We start from the raw sequence: 20,952 nt of genomic DNA on the forward strand, positions 1-20,952 counted from the left end.
GGAATCTGGACAGTTGACCATTAACTGTCCTAATAAAAGGACTATAGCCTTCACCAATGCCAAAACTGCAACAATCTGGACCTTTCTGGACGGCTAGATCCGGTTATGCCAACCATCTCATCTGTGATGTAAGATAAAGGCAAAGAGCAATCACCATCGTCTCATTTTGTCGTTCCCATACAGGTCATAATCGGGAGCCAAGAAACACAATGTTCTGCTATGTTGGATTCTGGAGCAGGAGGGGATTTCATGGACTTAGAATTCACACTTGATAATAACATTACAAGTAGGACTTAATCCAGGACAAGCGATAAATGCTGATTTATAACAATCTGAAACGAGGGGAAGACATACAAGACAATAAACAGCGGGGGGAATGGAGAAATGGAGGCATTGGGATGTAAGGATGTGGGAAAGCTCGAGTAAGTCAGAAATGGTGATTTTCAAATATTCAGGGGTATCCGGAAACTATCCCAAGGGGACCAGATGAGATCACATTTCTCAACCCTATTTCCGTTCATAGTAATACGATATTCATCGTCTCTAATGTCTTGGATTCTAGTGTTTAGATCTAGTAAAGATGGGGTCAGGTTTGCTTCCAATGGGACACTATTAAACCTCTCGCAGCGGTCAATATCCGTAAGAGGCATCTGATGACTCTGATAGTCTTCTTGGATTTATCCTGTGGAAATCAATTAAGTAAGAAAATCTGAGGTTCTGCTGATAGGACCAGAGCAAAAATGTCTATTTAGAGATTGAACACTAGTTCAAAGGGGAATTATAAGGGAACAATCCCAAAATAAATGGAAGGCAGGTCCCCTTGCTAAGGCACATCTCCAACATAATGGAGAAATGGAGGAGTCCAGTTGATGTAGATGTTCTGGAGTCTGATACCAGAGATGTAGAATTTTGTACTGATTTTCTTTGTGATACATGAGGCTGTAATAGCTGCTCTTGACCAAACGAGTCTCCACATCACCCTGAGTCGTTCCCAAGTGGTTGTCCCGTTGGAGAATGTATGGGGCTCAATCAGGAGATCATCATCAGGACGTTGGAAAATGGCGTATAAATCAGGGACCAATTCTACACAAACGCTCAAAGGGGAATGGACTGGAAACCTGAAGGTATGGAACATGGATGATGCAAAATGTCTTCTCCTAATGTACTGAAATAGCGAGAGTTTGTGTACAGATAGTCCAGACCTCATCTCATCGTACATCAGCAGGTTCCTTCTTATTCTTTTAGTTATATCTGAGAAATTAAACAAACGAATAGGAGTCCAAATACAAAGTCAAGCTATCAGGAAAGTTTGGGTGAAATAGGAAGGATTTGTAGATGATAATTAGAATTTTTGAGAACAGGTCCTCCAGATGTCCCTGGTAAGGATCACTATGTAAAGGACATATTGATATTCATGCTAGAGCAACTCCATTTTGTCTGCTTATTTCAAAATCATGTTATTATCACTCCTTGCATAACATACTTCTTTCCTTCTTTTCTCATGCATCTTTCCCACACTAACCTTTTCTCACAATAACATTCTGTGAGACACTCTGCTCCTGTTATCTAACTGGTCTGAGCCGGGATGTGTATAACCTTGTAAATTTCCACCATGCACCGAACTAACGATAATATGACCATATGTGTATTTCCGTAATAATTGTACTAACATTGGTTCAAGCCTGTAGTATGTCTGTAGGTGATTGGCTATTGATATACTCAAAACAATATAAAATGCTAAGTAGAAATAAACGAGATTAGAGATTCTCTGAATCCTCCCATACAGAGCACTGTCTCCGTTTGGTTTTCTGCAATCAACATAATAATTTGACACTCACTTGGTCAACCGTGAAGGGTTATTGCCCTCCCTCAACAACTGGGCCTAGTAGTTCATTTGTAGGGGGTTATAGGGGCTGTTCCATATCAGAGAGTTAGGATGTGCAGGTGCAAGCCATGGAAAAACTATTTCCATCCACTTTGTATTGGCGGGTGTAGATGAGCCCGTAAGAAGTGACCTTATATGCCAAATATCTCAAGCGTCTTGAGCGTCCTGAGGCGATCAAACGCCTTCCCCGCGTCTAAGCTTCAGAGGAGAGCAGGGGGTTTGGATCTTTGGACTAGATCTATGGGATCGATTGCTCGTCTGGTATTGTCACCTCCTTGTCTGACTGGGATAAAACCTACCTGATCTTTATGAATCATAGAGGACAGATAAAGATTTAAACGGACGTCGAGGAGCTTAGTAAATATGTTGATGTCTCAGTTGAGGAGGGCTATAGGCCTATGGTTCTTACAATCCATAGGGTGGTTAAACGCGGAGAGGAAGGGAGTATAATTGTGAGAAGTACTGATGGAATATTTCTGCTATTTCTTCTGGATCATACGTTATTTGATTTTTTTTGTTACGTAAAGCGTAAGGAGAAGACTGTCCCGCATGGTCTCTAAGTTGTTTAGCTGTGAGGGGTTTATTCGCCATTTCATAATATCGTTGGCGCCTATAGAGAAGTAGCTTATCCACTCGTTTCACTGCCATATTCTTTATTTGGGCCTGAACATCTATCATTTTTTTAAGGATTTGTTTAGAAGGTTTAGAGAACAATCCAGACTCCAAGTTCTTCAGCTCCATGGTTAAAGCTTCTATAATTTTATAATGTTTAGCTCCCATCGCGATACACTGACCGCAGAGGACCGACTTATGAGCTTCCCATAATATTGCTTCAGAGGAGACTGAACCTTTATTGACTTCAAAGTAGTTTTGTAGGTGAGGATGTAGATCTTCTTTGATGGAAGGTTTGTGCAAGAAAATTTCATTAAGTCTCCAATGGTAGCAGCAGGTAAAAACCAATTGGGGCATGGTCAGACCATTTCACAGGACCCATTTCTGTAGTAGTCTACGAGAGTATGGGTGCCATGAGGTGGTGAGAAGAAAGAGAAAGATCTACATACTGCACATGAGTCAACAGTGTGATGCAGCAGCAAAAAAGGCAAATACAATTCTGGGATGTAGTAACAGAAGCATACAGTCTAGATCACGTGAAGTAATTATCCCCTCTACTCCTCCTTGGTCAGACCTCATCTGGATACTGTGTCCAGTTCTGGGAGGTATTAGGAGAAGCATAGAGTCTAGATCACGTGAAGTAATTATCCCCCTCTACTCCTCCTTGGTCAGACCTCATCTGGATACAGTGTCCAGTTCTGAGAGGTATTAGGAGAAGCATAGAGTCTAGATCACGTGAAGTAATTATCCCCCTCTACTCCTCCTTGGTCAGACCTCATCTGGATACTGTGTCCAGTTCTGGGAGGTATTAGGAGAAGCATAGAGTCTAGATCACGTGAAGTAATTATCCCCTCTACTCCTCCTTGGTCAGACCTCATCTGGATACTGTGTCCAGTTCTGGGAGGTATTAGGAGAAGCATAGAGTCTAGATCACGTGAAGTCATTATCGCACTTTACTCCTCCTTGGTCAGACCTCATCTGGATACTGTGTCCAGTTCTGGGAGGTATTAGGAGAAGCATAGAGTCTAGATCACGTGAAGTCATTATCCCCCTCTACTCCACCTTGGTCAGACCTCATCTGGATACTGTGTCCAGTTCTGGGAGGTATTAGAAGAAGCATAGAGTCTAGATCACGTGAAGTCATTATCCCCCTCTACTCCACCTTGGTCAGACCTCATCTGGATACTGTGTCCAGTTCTGGGAGGTATTAGGAGAAGCATAGAGTCTAGATCACGTGAAGTAATTATCCCCCTCTAGTTCTCCTTAGTCAGACCTCATCTGGATACTGTGTCCAGATCTGGGAGGTATTAGGAGAAGCATAGAGTCTAGATCACGTGAAGTAATTATCCCCCTCTACTCCTCCTTGGTCAGACCTCATCTGGATACTGTGTCCAGTTCTGGGAGGTATTAGGAGAAGCATACAGTCTAGATCACGTGAAGTAATTATCCCCCTCTACTCCTCCTTGGTCAGACCTCATCTGGATACAGTGTCCAGTTCTGCGAGGTATTAGGAGAAGCATAGAGTCTAGATCACGTGAAGTCATTATCGCACTTTACTCCTCCTTGGTCAGACCTCATCTGGATACTGTGTCCAGTTCTGGGAGGTATTAGGAGAAGCATAGAGTCTAGATCACGTGAAGTAATTATCCCCTCTACTCCTCCTTGGTCAGACCTCATCTGGATACTGTTGTAACATACCTGGCGGCGTCCTTGCATGGTGGTCCATCTCCCACTGTGCAAGAGCGCGCACTTGATCTCCAGTCCAGAATGTCTCTCTGGCTTCCCTCCATGCTGTCTGTTTGTGTCTGTTTCTGCTGCTTAAGGGCGGCGCCCGATCACTTCCTGCTTTTTGTACCTGCTGTGGGTCACACCCCTTGTGCGTCCTCAGCCTATTGCTGTCTGTCACCTGGTATATAACCCAGCTGCTGCAGTCAATCCCTGCCTGAGCATTGTGTTTCATTCAGTGTGTGCTTGCACTCTGAAGGTGCCAGGTCCCGTTCTGTGTTCTCTTGTCTGCCTATCCTGGAGGCTATATTTCCAGGCCTGTCTGAACACGCTCCTAGCCTGTTCCTCCTGCCTTCTAGGGGCCGATTACCTAGACCCGTTCCTGTATCTTGTCTGACCTGTCTGAACACGCTCCTAGCCTGTTCCTCCTGCCTTCTAGGGGCCGATTACCTAGACCCGTTCCTGTATCTTGTCTGACCTGTCTGAACACGCTCCTAGCCTGTTCCTCCCGCCTTCTAGGGGCCGATTACCTAGACCCGCTCCTGTATCTTGTCTGTCCTGTCTGAACACGCTCCTTGCCTGTTCGTCCTGCCTCTCTGGGGGCCGTATTCCCAGACCCGCTCCTGTATTCCGCTGCAGTGTCGGTCTCCTCCGTACACTCAGTTCCAGTCTGAACTCTCTCCTATCCTTTACCTGTTTTGCCTCTATGTCCGTTCCCTTCCTTTTTCTGCAGAGTCTGAACTCGTACCTAACTCCTGCTTGTTGTCTCTGTACTCCCGTTTGTGAGTTTGTGGTCCACTCGCTACTTCTCTGCAAGTACCCTGTGGGTGTCTGGCTCTGCCTTTCCCTTCCTGTCTGTTCCGTGTGAACAGAGCCCTGTCCCCCCTACTCAGCCTTGCCTGCTCTGACTCCTTTGCTCACTGCTCCGGCGGTTCTAGCCTGCTCTGACTCCTTTGCTCACCGCTCCGGCGGTTCTAGCCTGCTCTGACTCCTTTGCTCACCGCTCCGGCGGTTCTAGCCTGCTCTGACTCCTTTGCTCACCACTCCGGCGGTTCTAGTCTGCTCTGACTCCTTTGCTTACCGCTCCGGCGGTTCTAGCCTGCTCTGACTCCTTTGCTCACCGCTCCGGCGGTTCTAGCCTGCTCTGACTCCTTGCTCACTGCTCCGCAGCCTTGCTCCGCTCTGACCCTTTTGCTCACTGCTCCGGCAGCCTTGCTCCGCTCTGACCCTTTTGCTCACTGTTCCGGCAGTCCTGTCCTGCCCTGCTTCTGCCCGCTGCTCCGGCAGTCCTGTCCTGCCCTGCTTCTGCCCGCTGCTCCGGCAGTCCTGTCCTGCCCTGCTTCTGCCCGCTGCTCCGGCAGTCCTGTCCTGCCCTGCTTCTGTCCGCTGCTCCGGCAGTCCTGTCCTGCCCTGCTTCTGCCCGCTGCTCCGGCAGTCCTGTCCTGCCCTGCTTCTGCCCGCTGCTCCGGCAGTCCTGTCCTGCCCTGCTTGTGCTCGCTGCTCCTGCAGCCCCGTCCTGCTCTGTTCTTGCCCACCGCTTCGGGCGTTCCCTCTCTGCTGTGGTTGTCTACCGCATCTGCGGTTCTGTGACCCAGTCTGTACTGGGTCTTAACCTTTCTGTGCTCCAGCCCGTCCTTTCGGCCAGTACCTCCCTGCCTGCATACTCGCCTGTATCCACCCATCTGCATACCTGGCGTGTTTGCTTACATCCACCAGTCTGTGCCAGCCTAACCTGCCTGTTCCAGTAATCCCAGTGTGGGTCAACCCCCGTGTCCGGAGTTTGACCTGGAGTAGCACCTGGTCCCTCTGCCCGGTTTCTCCCTTGTGCACTGGCGTCGTATGCAGTCGTGCCACCTTGGTCGGATCGGCCAGATACTTAGTCACGCCCCTCCAGGCACTCTCCGGTCCATGGTCCAGTGGAACCACAACACCCGCACACGCCAGTCAGTCCGGGCGTGTGCATAACAGCATGCTCAGGCCATGGTTCCCGTTGAGCCCCACGGCCTTCGCTCTCTGAGAAGTTTTCCAGCGAATACATGCATTAAAAATAAATAAATAAAATTTATTTTTTTTCTCAGCTGAGTTCCAGGCGAATTACGCACCCGTCCAGATGGATCTATCTGCTCTCGTTCCTGCGGATCCGCCACGTTACTATGGGGATCCAAGACAAAGTCGTGCATTTGTGGAGCAATGCATGCTACACTTCAAGTTCTACCCTCTATGTTTTCCCACCGATCGGGTTAAGGTGGCATTCATTATGTCTTACCTGGCGGGTGATGCCTTGGAATGGATCAACCCCCTATATGAAACACAGGATCCGATCCTCCTGGACCTAATGGCCTTCCTGGTGGCCTTTCTAATGGTCTTCGATGATCCTAACCCGGAGGCTCCTGCTGAAGCTTCACCTCCCAATATCCCGGAGCAGCCCCGATGGATAATGTGTGTGGGTAGCGCAATAGTCCTCCAGCCCAATGAGACTACTGTCCACCCAGAATCTTCACAGGGTGACTACACTTTCCGGAATACATCTCCCAACCTCAAGAGGCAGTCCAGACGTGCTAGACGTAGAGGCAAGCCGTCACGCCAGGGTCTGTCCTCCCTGAGACCTCCTGACCCCAACCTTGAAGTCCCTACTGAAGCTTCATCTCCCTGTATCCCGGAGAAGCCCCAACGGGTAATGTGCGTGGGTAGTGCTCCGGTTCTCCTGCCCGAAGAGACTTCTGCCCATCCAGACTCCACACAGGAGAACTTCCTGCACCCGGCATCAGATGCTTCACCCACTTTAACCGGTGTGCATGTCCAAGGATGCTCCAAAGCTGTGGTTACCTCTGAGTCTGTGCACCTCTACTACCTGGCGGAGGACCCCCTGTTGCCTCCTGAATCCTCCGGGATACCACTCGATGACAAATGGAGAGAGACTTCTCTACACTCGGTACTCGATACTTTGTCCGCTTCGTCCTGTGAGCCTGACAATCGGTACCCCAAAGTGGTAGTTACCCCCGAGTCTCTACACCCCTCCGACCAGGCGGAGGACCTCCAGTTGTCTCCAGAACCCTTCGGGGTGCTACCTGGTAGCGAAAGGACAGAGACTCTCCTTTACTCTGTACCTGATACCTCGCTCGCTTCGTCCAGTGAGTCCAACCTAGTGTACTCTGAAGCAGAGGTTACCCGTGAGTCTCTACACCCTTCTGACCAGGCGGAGGACCGCCAGTTGTCTCCAGAACCCTTCGGGGTGCCACCTGGTGGTGAATGGACAGAGACTTTCCTATACTCGGTACCCGATACCTCGCCCGCTTCGTCCAGTGAGTCCGACCTAGTGTACTCTGAAGCAGATGTTTTCTCTGAGCCTCTGCACTCTTCTGACCCGGCGGAGGACCTCCAGTTGTTTCCTGAATCCTCCGGGGTACCACCAGATAACAAAGAGACAGTGACTTTTCCTCATTATGTACCTGATAACCCGTCTATTTCTTCCTGTGAGCTTGACAAGATGTACCTCGAAGCAGAGATTACCCCCAAGTCTCTGTCCCCCTCCAACCCGGTGAAGGACTTCCAGTTGTCTCCTGTACCCTCTGGGGTGCCACCTGAAAATATGTGGAGAGAGACTTCCTTGTGTGCTGTTCCTGGTACTCCACCCGTTTCGTCTGTTGCTGAGGATGGCTGGATAGGAGGTAGCATCCTAGCTAACCAGATGAGATCAGTTTTTCCTGTGGACAGTGGAAGTGATCTCCTTGAAGTGAACGACTGGTCCTCGAATTCCCTGCGGAAGATTCTGGCAGGCCTGAAGAAGAGGGGGCGTAAGGGGGGGGTACTGTAACATACCTGGAGGGGTCCTTGCATGGTGGTCCATCTCCCACTGTGCAAGAGCGCGCACTTGATCTCCAGTCCAGAATGTCTCTCTGGCTTCACCCCATGCTGTCTGTTTGTGTCTGTTTCTGCTGCTTAAGGGCGGCGCCCGATCACTTCCTGCTTTTTGTACCTGCTGTGGGTCACACCTCTTGTGCGTCCTCAGCCTATTGCTGTCTGTCACCTGGTATATAGCTCAGCTGCACCCATCTATCCCTGCCTGAGCATAGTGTTTCATTCAGTGTTTGCTTGCACTCTGAAGGTGCCAGGTCCCGTTCTGTGTTCTCTTATCTGCCTATCCTGGAGGCTGTATTTCCAGGCCTGTCTGAACACGCTCCTAGCCTGTTCCTCCTGCCTTCTAGGGGCCGATTACCTAGACCTGTTCCTGTATCTTGTCTGACCTGTCTGAACACGCTCCTAGCCTGTTCCTCCCGCCTTCTAGGGGCCGATTACCTAGACCCGCTCCTGTATCTTGTCTGTCCTGTCTGAACACGCTCCTTGCCTGTTCGTCCTGCCTCTCTGGGGGCCGTATTCCCAGACCCGCTCCTGTATTCCGCTGCAGTGTCGGTCTCCTCCGTACACTCAGTTCCAGTCTGAACTCTCTCCTATCCTTTACCTGTTTTGCCTCTATGTCCGTTCCCTTCCTTTTTCTGCAGAGTCTGAACTCGTACCTAACTCCTGCTTGTTGTCTCTGTACTCCCGTTTGTGAGTTTGTGGTCCACTCGCTACTTCTCTGCAAGTACCCTGTGGGTGTCTGGCTCTGCCTTTCCCTTCCTGTCTGTTCCGTGTGAACAGAGCCCTGTCCCCCCTACTCAGACTTGCCTGCTCTGACTCCTTTGCTCACTGCTCCGGCGGTTCTAGCCTGCTCTGACTCCTTTGCTCACCGCTCCGGCGGTTCTAGCCTGCTCTGACTCCTTTGCTCACCGCTCCGGCGGTTCTAGCCTGCTCTGACTCCTTTGCTCACCACTCCGGCGGTTCTAGTCTGCTCTGACTCCTTTGCTTACCGCTCCGGCGGTTCTAGCCTGCTCTGACTCCTTTGCTCACCGCTCCGGCGGTTCTAGCCTGCTCTGACTCCTTGCTCACTGCTCCGCAGCCTTGCTCCGCTCTGACCCTTTTGCTCACTGCTCCGGCAGCCTTGCTCCGCTCTGACCCTTTTGCTCACTGCTCCGGCAGTCCTGTCCTGCCCTGCTTCTGCCCGCTGCTCCGGCAGTCCTGTCCTGCCCTGCTTCTGCCCGCTGCTCCGGCAGTCCTGTCCTGCCCTGCTTCTGCCCGCTGCTCCGGCAGTCCTGTCCTGCCCTGCTTCTGCCCGCTGCTCCGGCAGTCCTGTCCTGCCCTGCTTCTGCCCGCTGCTCCGGCAGTCCTGTCCTGCCCTGCTTGTGCTCGCTGCTCCTGCAGCCCCGTCCTGCTCTGTTCTTGCCCACCGCTTCGGGCGTTCCCTCTCTGCTGTGGTTGTCTACCGCATCTGCGGTTCTGTGACCCAGTCTGTACTGGGTCTTAACCTTTCTGTGCTCCAGCCCGTCCTTTCGGCCAGTACCTCCCTGCCTGCATACTCGCCTGTATCCACCCATCTGCATACCTGGCGTGTTTGCTTACATCCACCAGTCTGTGCCAGCCTAACCTGCCTGTTCCAGTAATCCCAGTGTGGGTCAACCCCCGTGTCCGGAGTTTGACCTGGAGTAGCACCTGGTCCCTCTGCCCGGTTTCTCCCTTGTGCACTGGCGTCGTATGCCGTCGTGCCACCTTGGTCGGATCGGCCAGATACTTAGTCACGCCCCTCCAGGCACTCTCCGGTCCATGGTCCAGTGGAACCACAACACCCGCACACGCCAGTCAGTCCAGACGTGTGCATAACAACTGTGCCCAGTTCTGGGAGGTATTAGGAGAAGCATAGAGTCTAGATCACGTGAAGTAATTATCCCCCTCTACTCCTCCTTGGTCAGACCTCATCTGGATACTGTGTCCAGTTCTGGGAGGTATTAGGAGAAGCATAGAGTCTAGATCACGTGAAGTAATTATCCCCTCTACTCCTCCTTGGTCAGACCTCATATGGAATACGGCGTCCATCTTAAAAAAGACATGAAGAGAAGACTGGAGCAAGTTCAGAAAAGAGCTACCAGGATGGTGAGCGGACTGCAAACTATGTCCTAACGGTTAGAGGATCTGGGAATGTTTAGCTGCAAAAGAAAAGACTGAGAGGAGACTTAATAGCTGTCTACAAACATCTCAAGGGCTGTGACACTGTAGAAGGATCATCTTTATTCTCATTTGCACAAGGAAACACGAGAAGCAATGGGATGAAACTGAACGGGAGGAGACACAGATTAGATATTAGAAGACACTTTTTTGACAGTTAGGGTGATCAATGAGTGGAACAGGCGGCCACGAGAGGTGGTGGGTTCTCCTTCACTGGAAGTCTTCACACAGAGGCTGGACAGACATCTGTCTGAGATGCTTTAGTGAATCCTGCATTGAGCAGGAGGTTGGACACGAAGACCCTCAAAGTCCCCTCCAACTCTACTTTTCTAGGATTCTATCCTCAGGGTGGTTAATTCTCCAGAAATCAGAGAGAGTATTTGGGGATTAGCCGGCAGAATTCTCTGGACAGGTGGGATTGGGATGAGGATGGAGGCCTATCACTCAGAATCTGTCCCTGTATTCAGGCAACATAATATCGAAATCTCCCCCAAGAATAATTGCAAAAGACGGGAGATGTGAGATTTTAAGAAAGACTCCTCGAAGAAATGTGATTTGAGCCACATGAGGGGTGTAGATATTACAGAGTATACGGGGGTTTCGCCTAAGGGTACCTTGTAGAATTATGGATCTCTCATTGGGGTCCACATAAGTGCGATGGTAGGCTGTAATATAAGAACTGTCAAAGAGTTGGAGCACCCCTGTACTACTTGTTTGGTCATATGAGAGTCAGTAACAGAGTCAATAAGTGTCATGTTGATTATAGAAGCTCATGGGGGGTCTTGACCTGCAGATGGTGGAGAATGTTGAGTAGAAGTTGGTTTTCTGTGTTTCTTGTTATTTGGCAATGGAGTTCCCAATTCCCAATCCGAGAGATGGGGAAGAGGAATTGTCCAATAACTTGCAGACGTTTGGGAGGTCTTCATACAACTTTACAATGGCCGATCTGCCTTCTTTTCTGGCTGTGAGTGAAAAGGGGAAAGTCCCATCCGTAGACAACTTGATGATCCTTTAAGATAGAGAGGAGGGCACGTAAGTGACGTCTTTTTTTGTAGAGTTATCCAAGAAAGATCCAGAAAAAGTTGAAAGGCGTGTTTTTGTATTCAAGGTTCCGTATATTTTGTGCATAAGACATAATAGCTTCTTTTATGGAAAAGTCACGTATGCAGCATATGAGGTCTTGGGATGAAGATGAGGATCCCTTTGGTCTGAGAGCACACCGAGCTCTATCAAGTTTAATTTGAAGGTCTTTAAAGGTCTTCAATCCCCTCTGCTTCAGGAAGGCCCCTCAGGGGGATTTTATTCCTTCTCCCCTGTTGTCTAAGTCTTCTAGGTGATGGCTGGTATTCTTGAGGGCCTCAGCATGGGAGGAGACCGCTTCTTGGATGAGGTTCATATGTTTGCGTGTGTCATCATGGACTTCCTCTAGCAGTTATTTCTGATCTACAGGTAGATTTTACTTCTGAGCTAAGAGCATTGAAGTCTTCTTTCGTGGGTAGATGTTGGAGATATGAGTGGAGGTCCTCAGGAATAGATGGTCTTGGTGACAGGTTAACCGTGGAATGGAGGGACCCACAGAGTCATCTAATGGGTCAGGCCTTTCCATTAAACCTGAGAAGGAGGGAGTCACCCCTAAGTTTTCAGAGGGATCCTCCCAATCTCCGGACATGTCCTTTTCTCGGGATCTTTGCGGTTTAGGGGACATGTTTTAGCAGAATGGGCGTCTCTGTTGGATTATCCCTGGGAGTTTGAGCGTCTAAGTGTTTCTCGAATATAGTGAGGAGCACTAATGGTGCAGACAGATGATATGGTTCTTCAGGATGCTTGTCTTGGAATAAGTACATCTCCTTTTCAGGTGTTTCAGAGTTTGAAAAAAAAAACGTCAATGGTCTTAGAGAAGTTGATGAGGATTGGGTAAGACAGACTTTTTTCTCCCATCAGATCTAGTATAGGGTTGGTGTTTTGTTGCCAGGTATGAGGAACCTTCAAATCATCTGTTCAACTCTTTATTTTGTAGGATCACTCCAGTTTAAAGGGGTTGTCCACTAGTAGGACAACCCCCTTTTTGAACTAAATGTTCAGCCGTGATAAAATAATAAAGTCTATACTCACCTCCCAATCCAGCGGTATCGGCACTCGCGGTCCCGGGGCTGTGATGCGGTGGAATGACACGTGACCCCGGCACCCAATCAGAATTGCCGTTACTGTCCCCGCCAAACGGAACATGAAGAGGAAGTCCGAGATCAGCTGCAGCCCTGGCTTCCTCTTCATCTTCAGTTTGTACGATGGCGGGGACATCGCATAGTCCGGGCATCGCATGTCATTCCACCGCATCACAGCTCCGGGATCTCCAGTGCCGACACCGCTGGAACAGAGCCGGTGTAACGGGTCTGGGAGGCGGAACCTCTGAGCTACTATACAAGGGGGCGGTCCTTGTAAGGGAGCGGGTGGCGACCAGGGAAGACGGGCAGGCAGTCACAGCAGGTGACTGGGACAGTCTCTGGGTGAACGGGCTGGAGGTCACGGCAAGTGACCGGGGCAGTCTCTGGATGAACGGGCAGGAGGTCACGGCAAGTGACCGGGGCAGTCTCTGGATGAACGGGCAGGAGGTCACGGCAAGTGACCGGGGCAGTCTCTGGGTAAAGGGTAGGTACGACCTGTGATGGCTGAGCCTCCAGGTAGGCTAGCAGGCAGATGGTAGATGTGTGCTCCCAGGTGAGCAAGCGAGAGACTCAGGATAAACGGGTGGTCACAGCATGTGACGGCGGATCCTCCAGGTAGGCTAACAGGCAGGTAGCAGATGAGCGCTCCCAGGTGAGCGGGCAAGAGTCTCTGGAATAGCAGGTGGTCACAGCACGTGACGGCGGAGCCTCCAGGTAGGCTAGCAGGCAGGTAGCAGATGAGCGCTCCCAGGTGAGCGGGCAAGAGTCTCTGGAATGGCAGGTGGTCACAGCACGTGACGGCGGAGCCTCCAGGTAGGCTAACAGGCAGGTAGCAGATGAGCGCTCCCAGGTGAGCGGGCAAGAGTCTCTGGAATAGCAGGTGGTCACAGCACGTGACGGCGGAGCCTCCAGGTAGGCTAGCAGGCAGGTAGCAGATGAGCGCTCCCAGGTGAGCGGGCAAGAGTCTCTGGAATGGCAGGTGGTCACAGCACGTGACGGCGGAGCCTCCAGGTAGGCTAACAGGCAGGTAGCAGATGTGCACTCCCAGGTGAGCAGCCAAGCTGGTCCATAGACAGACTGACAGGAGTAGGAAGGCAGACCGTCGGACCTCAGGCTAGCAAGCAGGTAGCAGGAATATCAGGCAGGAAACAGACAGCAAACTGGCAGGACTCTGGCAGGAATCAGGCAGGTAACTGACAAGTAACTGGCAACGGGACCCGAGGGCTGAAGCAGAGTAGTGAACAGTGCAACAACATTGCTCGGGCACCTCCATTTTGGAGGAGGTGCCTTATATATGGTGAAGTCCTCCGGCCATTGGCCGGGGACTCCTTAGGACGGCGCGCGCGGCCCCTTTAAGAGGGAGGGAGCGCGCGCGCGCCCTAAGCACAGTGGCCGGGAAGGAGCGCGCGCTGCCAGCAGAGCGGGAGGAGGACGCCGGGTTTGGAGCAGAGAGGTGAGGGGAACAGCGTCCCTGCCTAGCAGAGGGCAGGGACGCCGACGCTACAGCCGGCACGGGAGGAGAGTATAGGCTTTATTATTTATTCACCACCGAACATTTAGTTCAAGAAGAGGTTGTCCTAGTAGTGGATAACCCCTTTAAGACAATATAGAAGTAAATAGCATTGGCGGCTGTAGTTTCTTTTTTCAGTCATAAGATGGCAGTAGAGGGTTAAGGGGACCTGCTAAGCACCTCACAGTGAGGAGACTTTTAACACTAGGACTACTGGACTCGTGACCCCGCCTAGAACTACTGAAAGGAGTCATTTTGACTCCTTGCTTGTTTTCGTTTATTTTTAGAGTTTCATTTGTGGTTATTTATCTGGTTTGGAAGGCATGTACTGCGTGAATGGACACCTAGTTTTGCTTGGGAAAAGTTGCTCATCCACCGTTATGTATGGGCCAGGTTTGTAACACGCAATACAATTTTCAATAAACCTGTCCCACACAGTAGAAAATAGAGCAAACTTGTCCGTTTGCAGTCTCTCCGATCGAGTAGATTTCTCATCAAATCTGAGAAACCTCATAATTTCAACAAACATTGTCGCTTTGCAAAACGGTATTCCCCAGTCATTACACCAAATACTGCTAATCGAGTGACGGTTCGTGCCAGATATTCCACGAGCATAGAATATCGCAATGAATGCATCTAGCTCCTCATCAGATAGAGTAAACTGTAAATTATTGTTCCTGCATGCTTCTGCAAGCGTACAGTTCTTTATATGTGTCAATATATATGAATCAAAAAATAAACGCCATGCGCTCAAAGGACTATCGATAATGATATTTCTTCTGGCGTATCCTGTAGGGCCAGGTGCTTCTCGAAGAATATTTTGGCTGTCACGCCTACCAGGCAAGTGTTCTCCAATTTCAACAGGTTTCCATTGAATACCATCCGCTGAAACTAGTATTCCTTCAGATTCGCCTTCTCTGGTGTTTGTTGTTGCATTACCTTCGCCGCCATCGTTATCTGTTGTTCTTTCATTTCTGGGACGTTTTGCTGATTTTTTCTGTCCACGACCAGGAGGATGGTCACGAGGCAACATAACTGCATGAGCCCGATCCCCAGTTGATGTGCTTGGAATATCTGTAAAAAAAGTTGATGAATATTTAGAATTTTTGTTTTGTAAGGGTCCGTGCACACTGGCTGGATTAGCGGCGGAATATCCGACCGGATATTCTCACCACAATCCGGCCCGTACCTGCCCGCTCAGGTACAGAGCGGAGTTTCATACCTGAAGCTCCGCTCCGAACCCCGGGCTGGAGCCGCTGTCTTGGACGGAGCCGTGCTCGCGCGTAAGCAAGCGCTGCTCTGTCCCTGACAGCGGCTCCAGCCCGGGGTTCGGAGCGGAGCTTCAGGCATGAGCGGGCAGGTACGGCCTGTATTGCGGCAAGAATATCCAGATGGCTATTCAGCCAGAATTCTGCTAGTGTGCACAGGCCCTAACTCAGTGTGTGGAAGAACAAATAAATACACATAACTACTTACCTTCTGGATTTGTTCCTTCTGAGTCTTCAGATTCACTTGATATGTTCTGAGGAATGAAATCTTCATCACTGTCAGAATCAAATACATGTTCCTGCAATTCGGATTCCGATTCATCCTCCGGTATGGATTGCAAAGTAGCCAGAATATCCTGAGGCTTTATCAAACGTCTTCTCTCCATATTCCTCACAAATTCCATAATTCTATATAGTTCCCTACTGAAAAATAGAAATGAAATGAAAACTAAAAGAAATAATAACTGTTCTGCCACCTTCAAAAGTAGGTGGGCTGAATCAGTTGACAGACAGCTAAACTATTTCATAACAATTCATACCTGTATGAGTCTTCAGAGCTCGTATGTCTGCGTCTGTTCTCTTTGTCTCTTCAGCTGAACTGAAAGTAAAGTTACTATCCAGAATACTGTCTCCTGCTAGGACCTTAGAAAAACACCACCCTTCATTAGCATAAGATAAGAGCCTAGAGTAAACAAGCTATTTTGTTCAGCATTACACAGTAATACAAGCAGGTAAAACACAAGGAAAATGTGAAAAGTTGGCATGTAAATTGAACTACATCTATATGAACATCAGGGTAAATAAGACAGAGTGAAAAAATTATGCACAAAACTTTATAGCAACATTTAGTGACAAAAGGACCTCAAAATATAGTAGGGAGTCAAAATGACTCCCTTCAGTAGTTCTTGGTAAATTTTGAAAAAAACGCGCAAATTTTTCACCAAAATTATTTATTCTCACAAAATCATTTTTCACATCATATTTGAGGAAAAGTCACCGAGTTTCAAGCCGGAATTCTGAAAAATGTAGTCACAGAAGAGAAATAAAAAACGAAAGGAGTCAAAATGACTCCATCAGTAGTTCTAGTGTTAAAGCCGCAATGCTCCTCATTTTAAAAGTCTCCTCACCTTGACGTGCTTAGCATGTCACTCTCCGCAAGGAAAAATGTTACCCCTTAGATACCGGTCTGACACCTCTCACCCAGCCAAATGAGAACTCACCCTTTTCACTGACGAGGGGTAGCACCCTGAAACAGTGTCTGCAAATTGAGTTTCTGGATCTGGCTTATAACCTAAGTCATGTAATAAGGCTCCTTAAAGGGTCACTATTGACTTTTAGGATTGCTACTTCCTGTAGGTGGCACTAGAGTTCTAGCTGTCTTCCTCTCTGAAGAGACAATTTGAAAAAGTTTTGAATGTTTCACCAAACGACCACCAGGTGGCAGTGCAGCTACCTGAGCGTAGGAGTTGATAGAAAAGTTGATTTAGTTCTCCATAACTTTTCCCTTATGACGTGAAGATTGTTGTGGAGTAAGGGAACTGTAATAGATTGTGACCCAAGGAAGCTGAGGGCAATATGATCCTTTATTGAGAGCGCCCCCATATGGTGCCTGAATAAGTGGCAGCTCGGGGAGGGGGTGGACAGAGAAAGAAGGGGGTCTGAGTTCTACATTCGGCTCCTTTATTTCTTCCCTCTGATATCCAACAGCGAGAGGCAAAAGTCAACGGGAGCACAATAACGACCCAGGGCCGTATCTGGCATTCATGCTGCCCTAGGCACCTTCAGTGGTACGCCCCCTGCTGATCAGGCAGAATAAGGGTATGTGCACACAGCGGTTTTTCTGAGAGACACGTTCTGTATAATCCGCCTGAAAAAGTGCTGAAAATACGCTAAAAACGATGAACTCCTACACTGCAATGTAAAGACGCTGTTCATATGTTCAGTCTTTTGGAGGGTTTTTTAACCACTTCAGGTTTCCTAAGATATGAAGCGGCTAAAAGAGGGGACGTGTTCATCTAAAGCAAAAACTGATGGCAAAAAGATGTCGGGAAAGACGACCAAAAACAAGTTACTTCGGGACAAAATGACGATTATGTGTCCTGGAGCGTCGCCCGCCTGAAAAACTCTGCAGATTCACAGAAGTGTAAGAGAAGTGGTGCGCCCACAGCCCCCCGACAGCGCCCAGAGCCCCCCCCGACAGCGCCCAGAGCAATCCGACAGCGCCCAGAGCACCCCGACAGCGCCCAGAGCACCCCGACAGCGCCCAGAGCCCTCCCGACAGCGCCCAGAGCCCTCCCGACAGCGCCCAGAGCACCCCGACAGTGCCCAGAGCACCCCGACAGTGCCCAGAGCAACCCGACAGAGCCCAGAGCAACCCGACAGAGCCCAGAGCCCCCCAACAGCGCCCAGAGCCCCCCGACAGCGCCCAGAGCCCTCCCGACAGCGCCCAGAGCCCTCCCGACAGCGCCCAGAGCCCTTCCGACAGCGCCCAGAGCACCCCAACAGCGCCCAGAGCCCTCCCGACAGCGCCCAGAGCCCTCCCGACAGCGCCCAGAGCACCCCGACAGTGCCCAGAGCACCCCGACAGTGCCCAGAGCAACCCGACAGAGCCCAGAGCAACCCGACAGAGCCCAGAGCCCCCCGACAGCGCCCAGAGCCCTCCCGACAGCGCCTAGAGCCCCCCGACAGCGCCCAGAGCCCCCCGAGAGAGCCCGGACCCTTCAGATAGTAGTTAAGACCCCCATACACAGACTAAATTTGGCCAAACCCGTCGATATTAACAGGTTCTGCTGACAGTCCAATGTGTATGGGTGGTTCTGACTGATGATTGTCAGGGGACATAAGAATCCAGCGTGTCTGATTTCGGACTGTAGATCCTTTTGTTCTCTAAGTGATAAGCAGCAGCCAGAGATGTCTAACAGCAGCTCTTATAGAGAACACGAGAGCGCTCGGCAGAGTGAGCGATCCTGTATGTGGTAGAGCAGGGCGAGATAGCTGCCGGCCGAACCATCGGACAGCCGTCTATAGTGTATGGGGGCTTTGGTCAATTTCTTGTTCAGCTGACAGACGTTCAGACAGCTGTATTTTAAGCCCAGCACATACTGACCTTATAGTGTATTAGTATCAAGTCTCATAAATTAGAGATTTCAACATCTACATGACTACATCACCAGAACCACCGCCAACGCAGTAATACATCACCAGAACCACAGTCAGTACAGTAATACATCACCAGACCCACCATCAGTGCAGTAATACATCACCAGAACCACCGTCAGTACAGTAATACATCACCAGGACCAGTCAGTACAGTAAATCATCACAGTAATACATCACCAGAGCCACAGTCAGTGCAGTAATACATCACCAGAACCACCGCCAATGCAGTAATACATCACCAGAACCACCGCCAATGCAGTAATACATCACCAGAATCACAGTCAGTACAGTAAAACATCACCAGACCCACCATTAGTGCAGTAATACATCACCAGAACCACCGGCAGTACAGTAAATCATCACCAGAACCAGTCAGTACAGTAAATCATCACAGTAATACATCACCAGAGCCACAGTCAGTGCAGTAAAACATCAGATGAATGTCCGTCAGTGCAGTACTGCATCACCAGAACCACCGCCAACGCAGTAATACATCACCATAACCATCGCCAATGCAGTAATACATCACCAGAACCACAGTCAGTACAGTAAAACATCACCAGACCCACCATCAGTGCAGTAATACATCACCAGAACCACCGTCAGGGCAGAAATACATCACCAGAACCACAGTCAGTGCAGTAAAACAACACCAAAACCTCCGTCAGTTCAGTAATCCATCACCAGAACCACAGTTGGTACAGTAAAACATCACCAGAATATCTTTCAGCTCAGTAAAACATCACAGAACATCCGTCAGTGCAGTAATACATCACCAGAACCACAGTCAGTACAGTAATTCATCACCAGAACCTCCATCAGTACATGAATATGTAACATACCTGGCGGCGTCCTTGCATGGTGGTCCATCTCCCACTGTGCAAGAGAGCGCACTTGATCTCCTGTCCAGAATGTCTCTCTGGCTTCCCTCCATGCTGTCTGTTTGTGTCTGTCTCTGCTGCTTAAGGGTGGCGCCCGATCACTTCCTGCTCTTTGTACCTGCTGTGGGTCACGCCCCTTGTGCGTCCTCAGCCTATTGCTGTCTGACACTTGGTATATAGCTCAGCAGCTCCCTTCTATCCCTGCCTGAGCATAGTGTTTTCCTTCAGTGTGTGCTTGCACTCTGAAGGTGCCAGGTCCCGTCTTTGTTTCCTTGTCTGCCTTTCCTGGAGGCTGTATTTCCAGGCCTGTCTGAACTTAGTCCTGTATGTCTCCTGCTTTGCGGTATTAGTTCCCGTGTCTGAACTAAGTCCTGTATGTCTCCTGCTTTTCGGTATTTGTTCCCGTGTCTGAACTGAATCCTGTATGTCTCCTGCTTTTGTATCAGTTCCCGTGTCTGAACTGAGTCCTGTATGTCTCCTGCTTTTGTATCAGTTCCCGTGTCTGAACTGAGTCCTGTATGTCTCCTGCTTTGCGGTATCAGCTCCCGTGTCTGAACTGTGTCCTGTATGTCTCCTGCTTTGCGGTATCAGCTCCCGTGTCTGAACTGAGTCCTGTATGTCTCCTGCTTTGCGGTATTAGTTCCCGTGTCTGAACTGAGTCCTTTCTGTGTATCTTGTCTGTCCTGTCTGAACTCGCTCCTAGCCTGTTCCTCCCGCCTTCTAGGGGCCGATTACCTGGACCCGCTCCTGTATCTTGTCTGTCCTGTCTGAACACGCTCCTTGCCTGTTCGTCCTGCCTCTCTGGGGGCAGTATTCCCAGACCTGCTCCTGTATCCCGCTGCAGTGTCGGTCTCCTCCGTACACTCAGTTCCAGTCTGAACTCTCTCCTATCCTTTACCTGTTTTGCCTCTATGTCCGTTCCCTTCCTTTTTCTGCAGAGTCTGAACTCGTACCTAACTCCTGCCTGTTGTCTCTGTACTCCCGTTTGTGAGTTTGTGGTCCACTCGCTACTTCACTGCAAGTACCCTGTGGGTGTCTGGCTCTGTCTTTCCCTTCCTGTCTGTTCCGTGTGAACAGAGTCCTGTCCTGCCCTGCTTTTGCCCGCTGCTCTGGCAGTCCTGTCCTGCCCTGCTTCTGCCCGCTGCTCCGGCAGTCCTGTCCTGCCCTGCTTCTGCCCGCTGCTCCGGCAGTCCTGTCCTGCCCTGCTCAGCCTTGTCTGCACTCTAGCTGTGCTTGCCTGTAACCCTCTGCCTGTATTGTTCCTGAGTCCCGGTGTGTACTGGGTCCTATCCCGCCTGTGTTCCTACCTGCTAGTGCCTCCCTGTCTGCACTCTAGCTGTGCTTGCCTTTACCCCCCTGCCTGCATACCCGCCTGCCTGCATACCAGTCGTGCCTGCCTATACCCACCAGTCTGTGTGCCAGCCTACCAGCCTGTTCCTGTATTCCCCTGTGTGGGTCAACAGCCGTGTCCGGGGTCTGTCCTGGAGTAGCACCTGGTCCCTCTGCTCGGTTCCTCCTTGGTGCACTGGCGTCGTATGCCGTCGTGCGACCCTGGTCGGATCGGGTGAATACTTAGTCACGCCCCTCCAGGCATTCACTCTCCGGCACGGTCCAGTGGAATCACTACCAATCACACGCACACGCCGCTTAGCCCGGGCGTGTGCATAACAGCATGCTCAGGCCATGGTTCCCGTTGAGCCCCACGGCCTTCGCC

General features: G+C 50.2%; 1 protein-coding gene across 1 annotated transcript; it reads right to left on the reverse strand.

Moving 5' to 3' along the window:
* Nucleotides 1–823: 823 nt before the first annotated feature.
* Nucleotides 824–19,530, reverse strand: LOC141176409 (uncharacterized). The gene is made up of 4 exons (XM_073660393.1): nt 19,200–19,530; nt 15,407–15,621; nt 14,810–15,004; nt 824–1,251 (listed from the first exon to the last, which is right to left on the reverse strand). The coding sequence occupies exons 1-4, from the start codon at nt 19,289–19,291 to the stop codon at nt 824–826; spliced, it is 930 nt and encodes a 309-aa protein (XP_073516494.1). The 5' UTR covers nt 19,292–19,530.
* Between the last annotated feature and the right edge of the window lie 1,422 nt (nt 19,531–20,952).

The sequence above is a fragment of the Phyllobates terribilis genome, unplaced genomic scaffold, assembly GCF_046119375.1.
Source record: "Phyllobates terribilis strain yellow unplaced genomic scaffold, ASM4611937v1 Scaffold_25__1_contigs__length_18738178, whole genome shotgun sequence".
In the NCBI taxonomy this organism is placed as follows: domain Eukaryota; kingdom Metazoa; phylum Chordata; class Amphibia; order Anura; family Dendrobatidae; genus Phyllobates; species Phyllobates terribilis.

Coding starts and splice junctions, on each gene's coding strand:
- LOC141176409 (XM_073660393.1), bottom strand. CDS start 19,291: ATGGAGGGAAGCCAGAGAGACATTCTGGACAGGAGATCAAGTGCGCTC. Junction 15,005..15,406: donor AGAAGGAACAAATCCAGAAG/GTAAGTAGTTAT, acceptor CTTTTTTTACAG/ATATTCCAAGCACATCAACT. Junction 1,252..14,809: donor AATACTAGTTTCAGCGGATG/GTATTCAATGGA, acceptor TTAATTTCTCAG/ATATAACTAAAAGAATAAGA.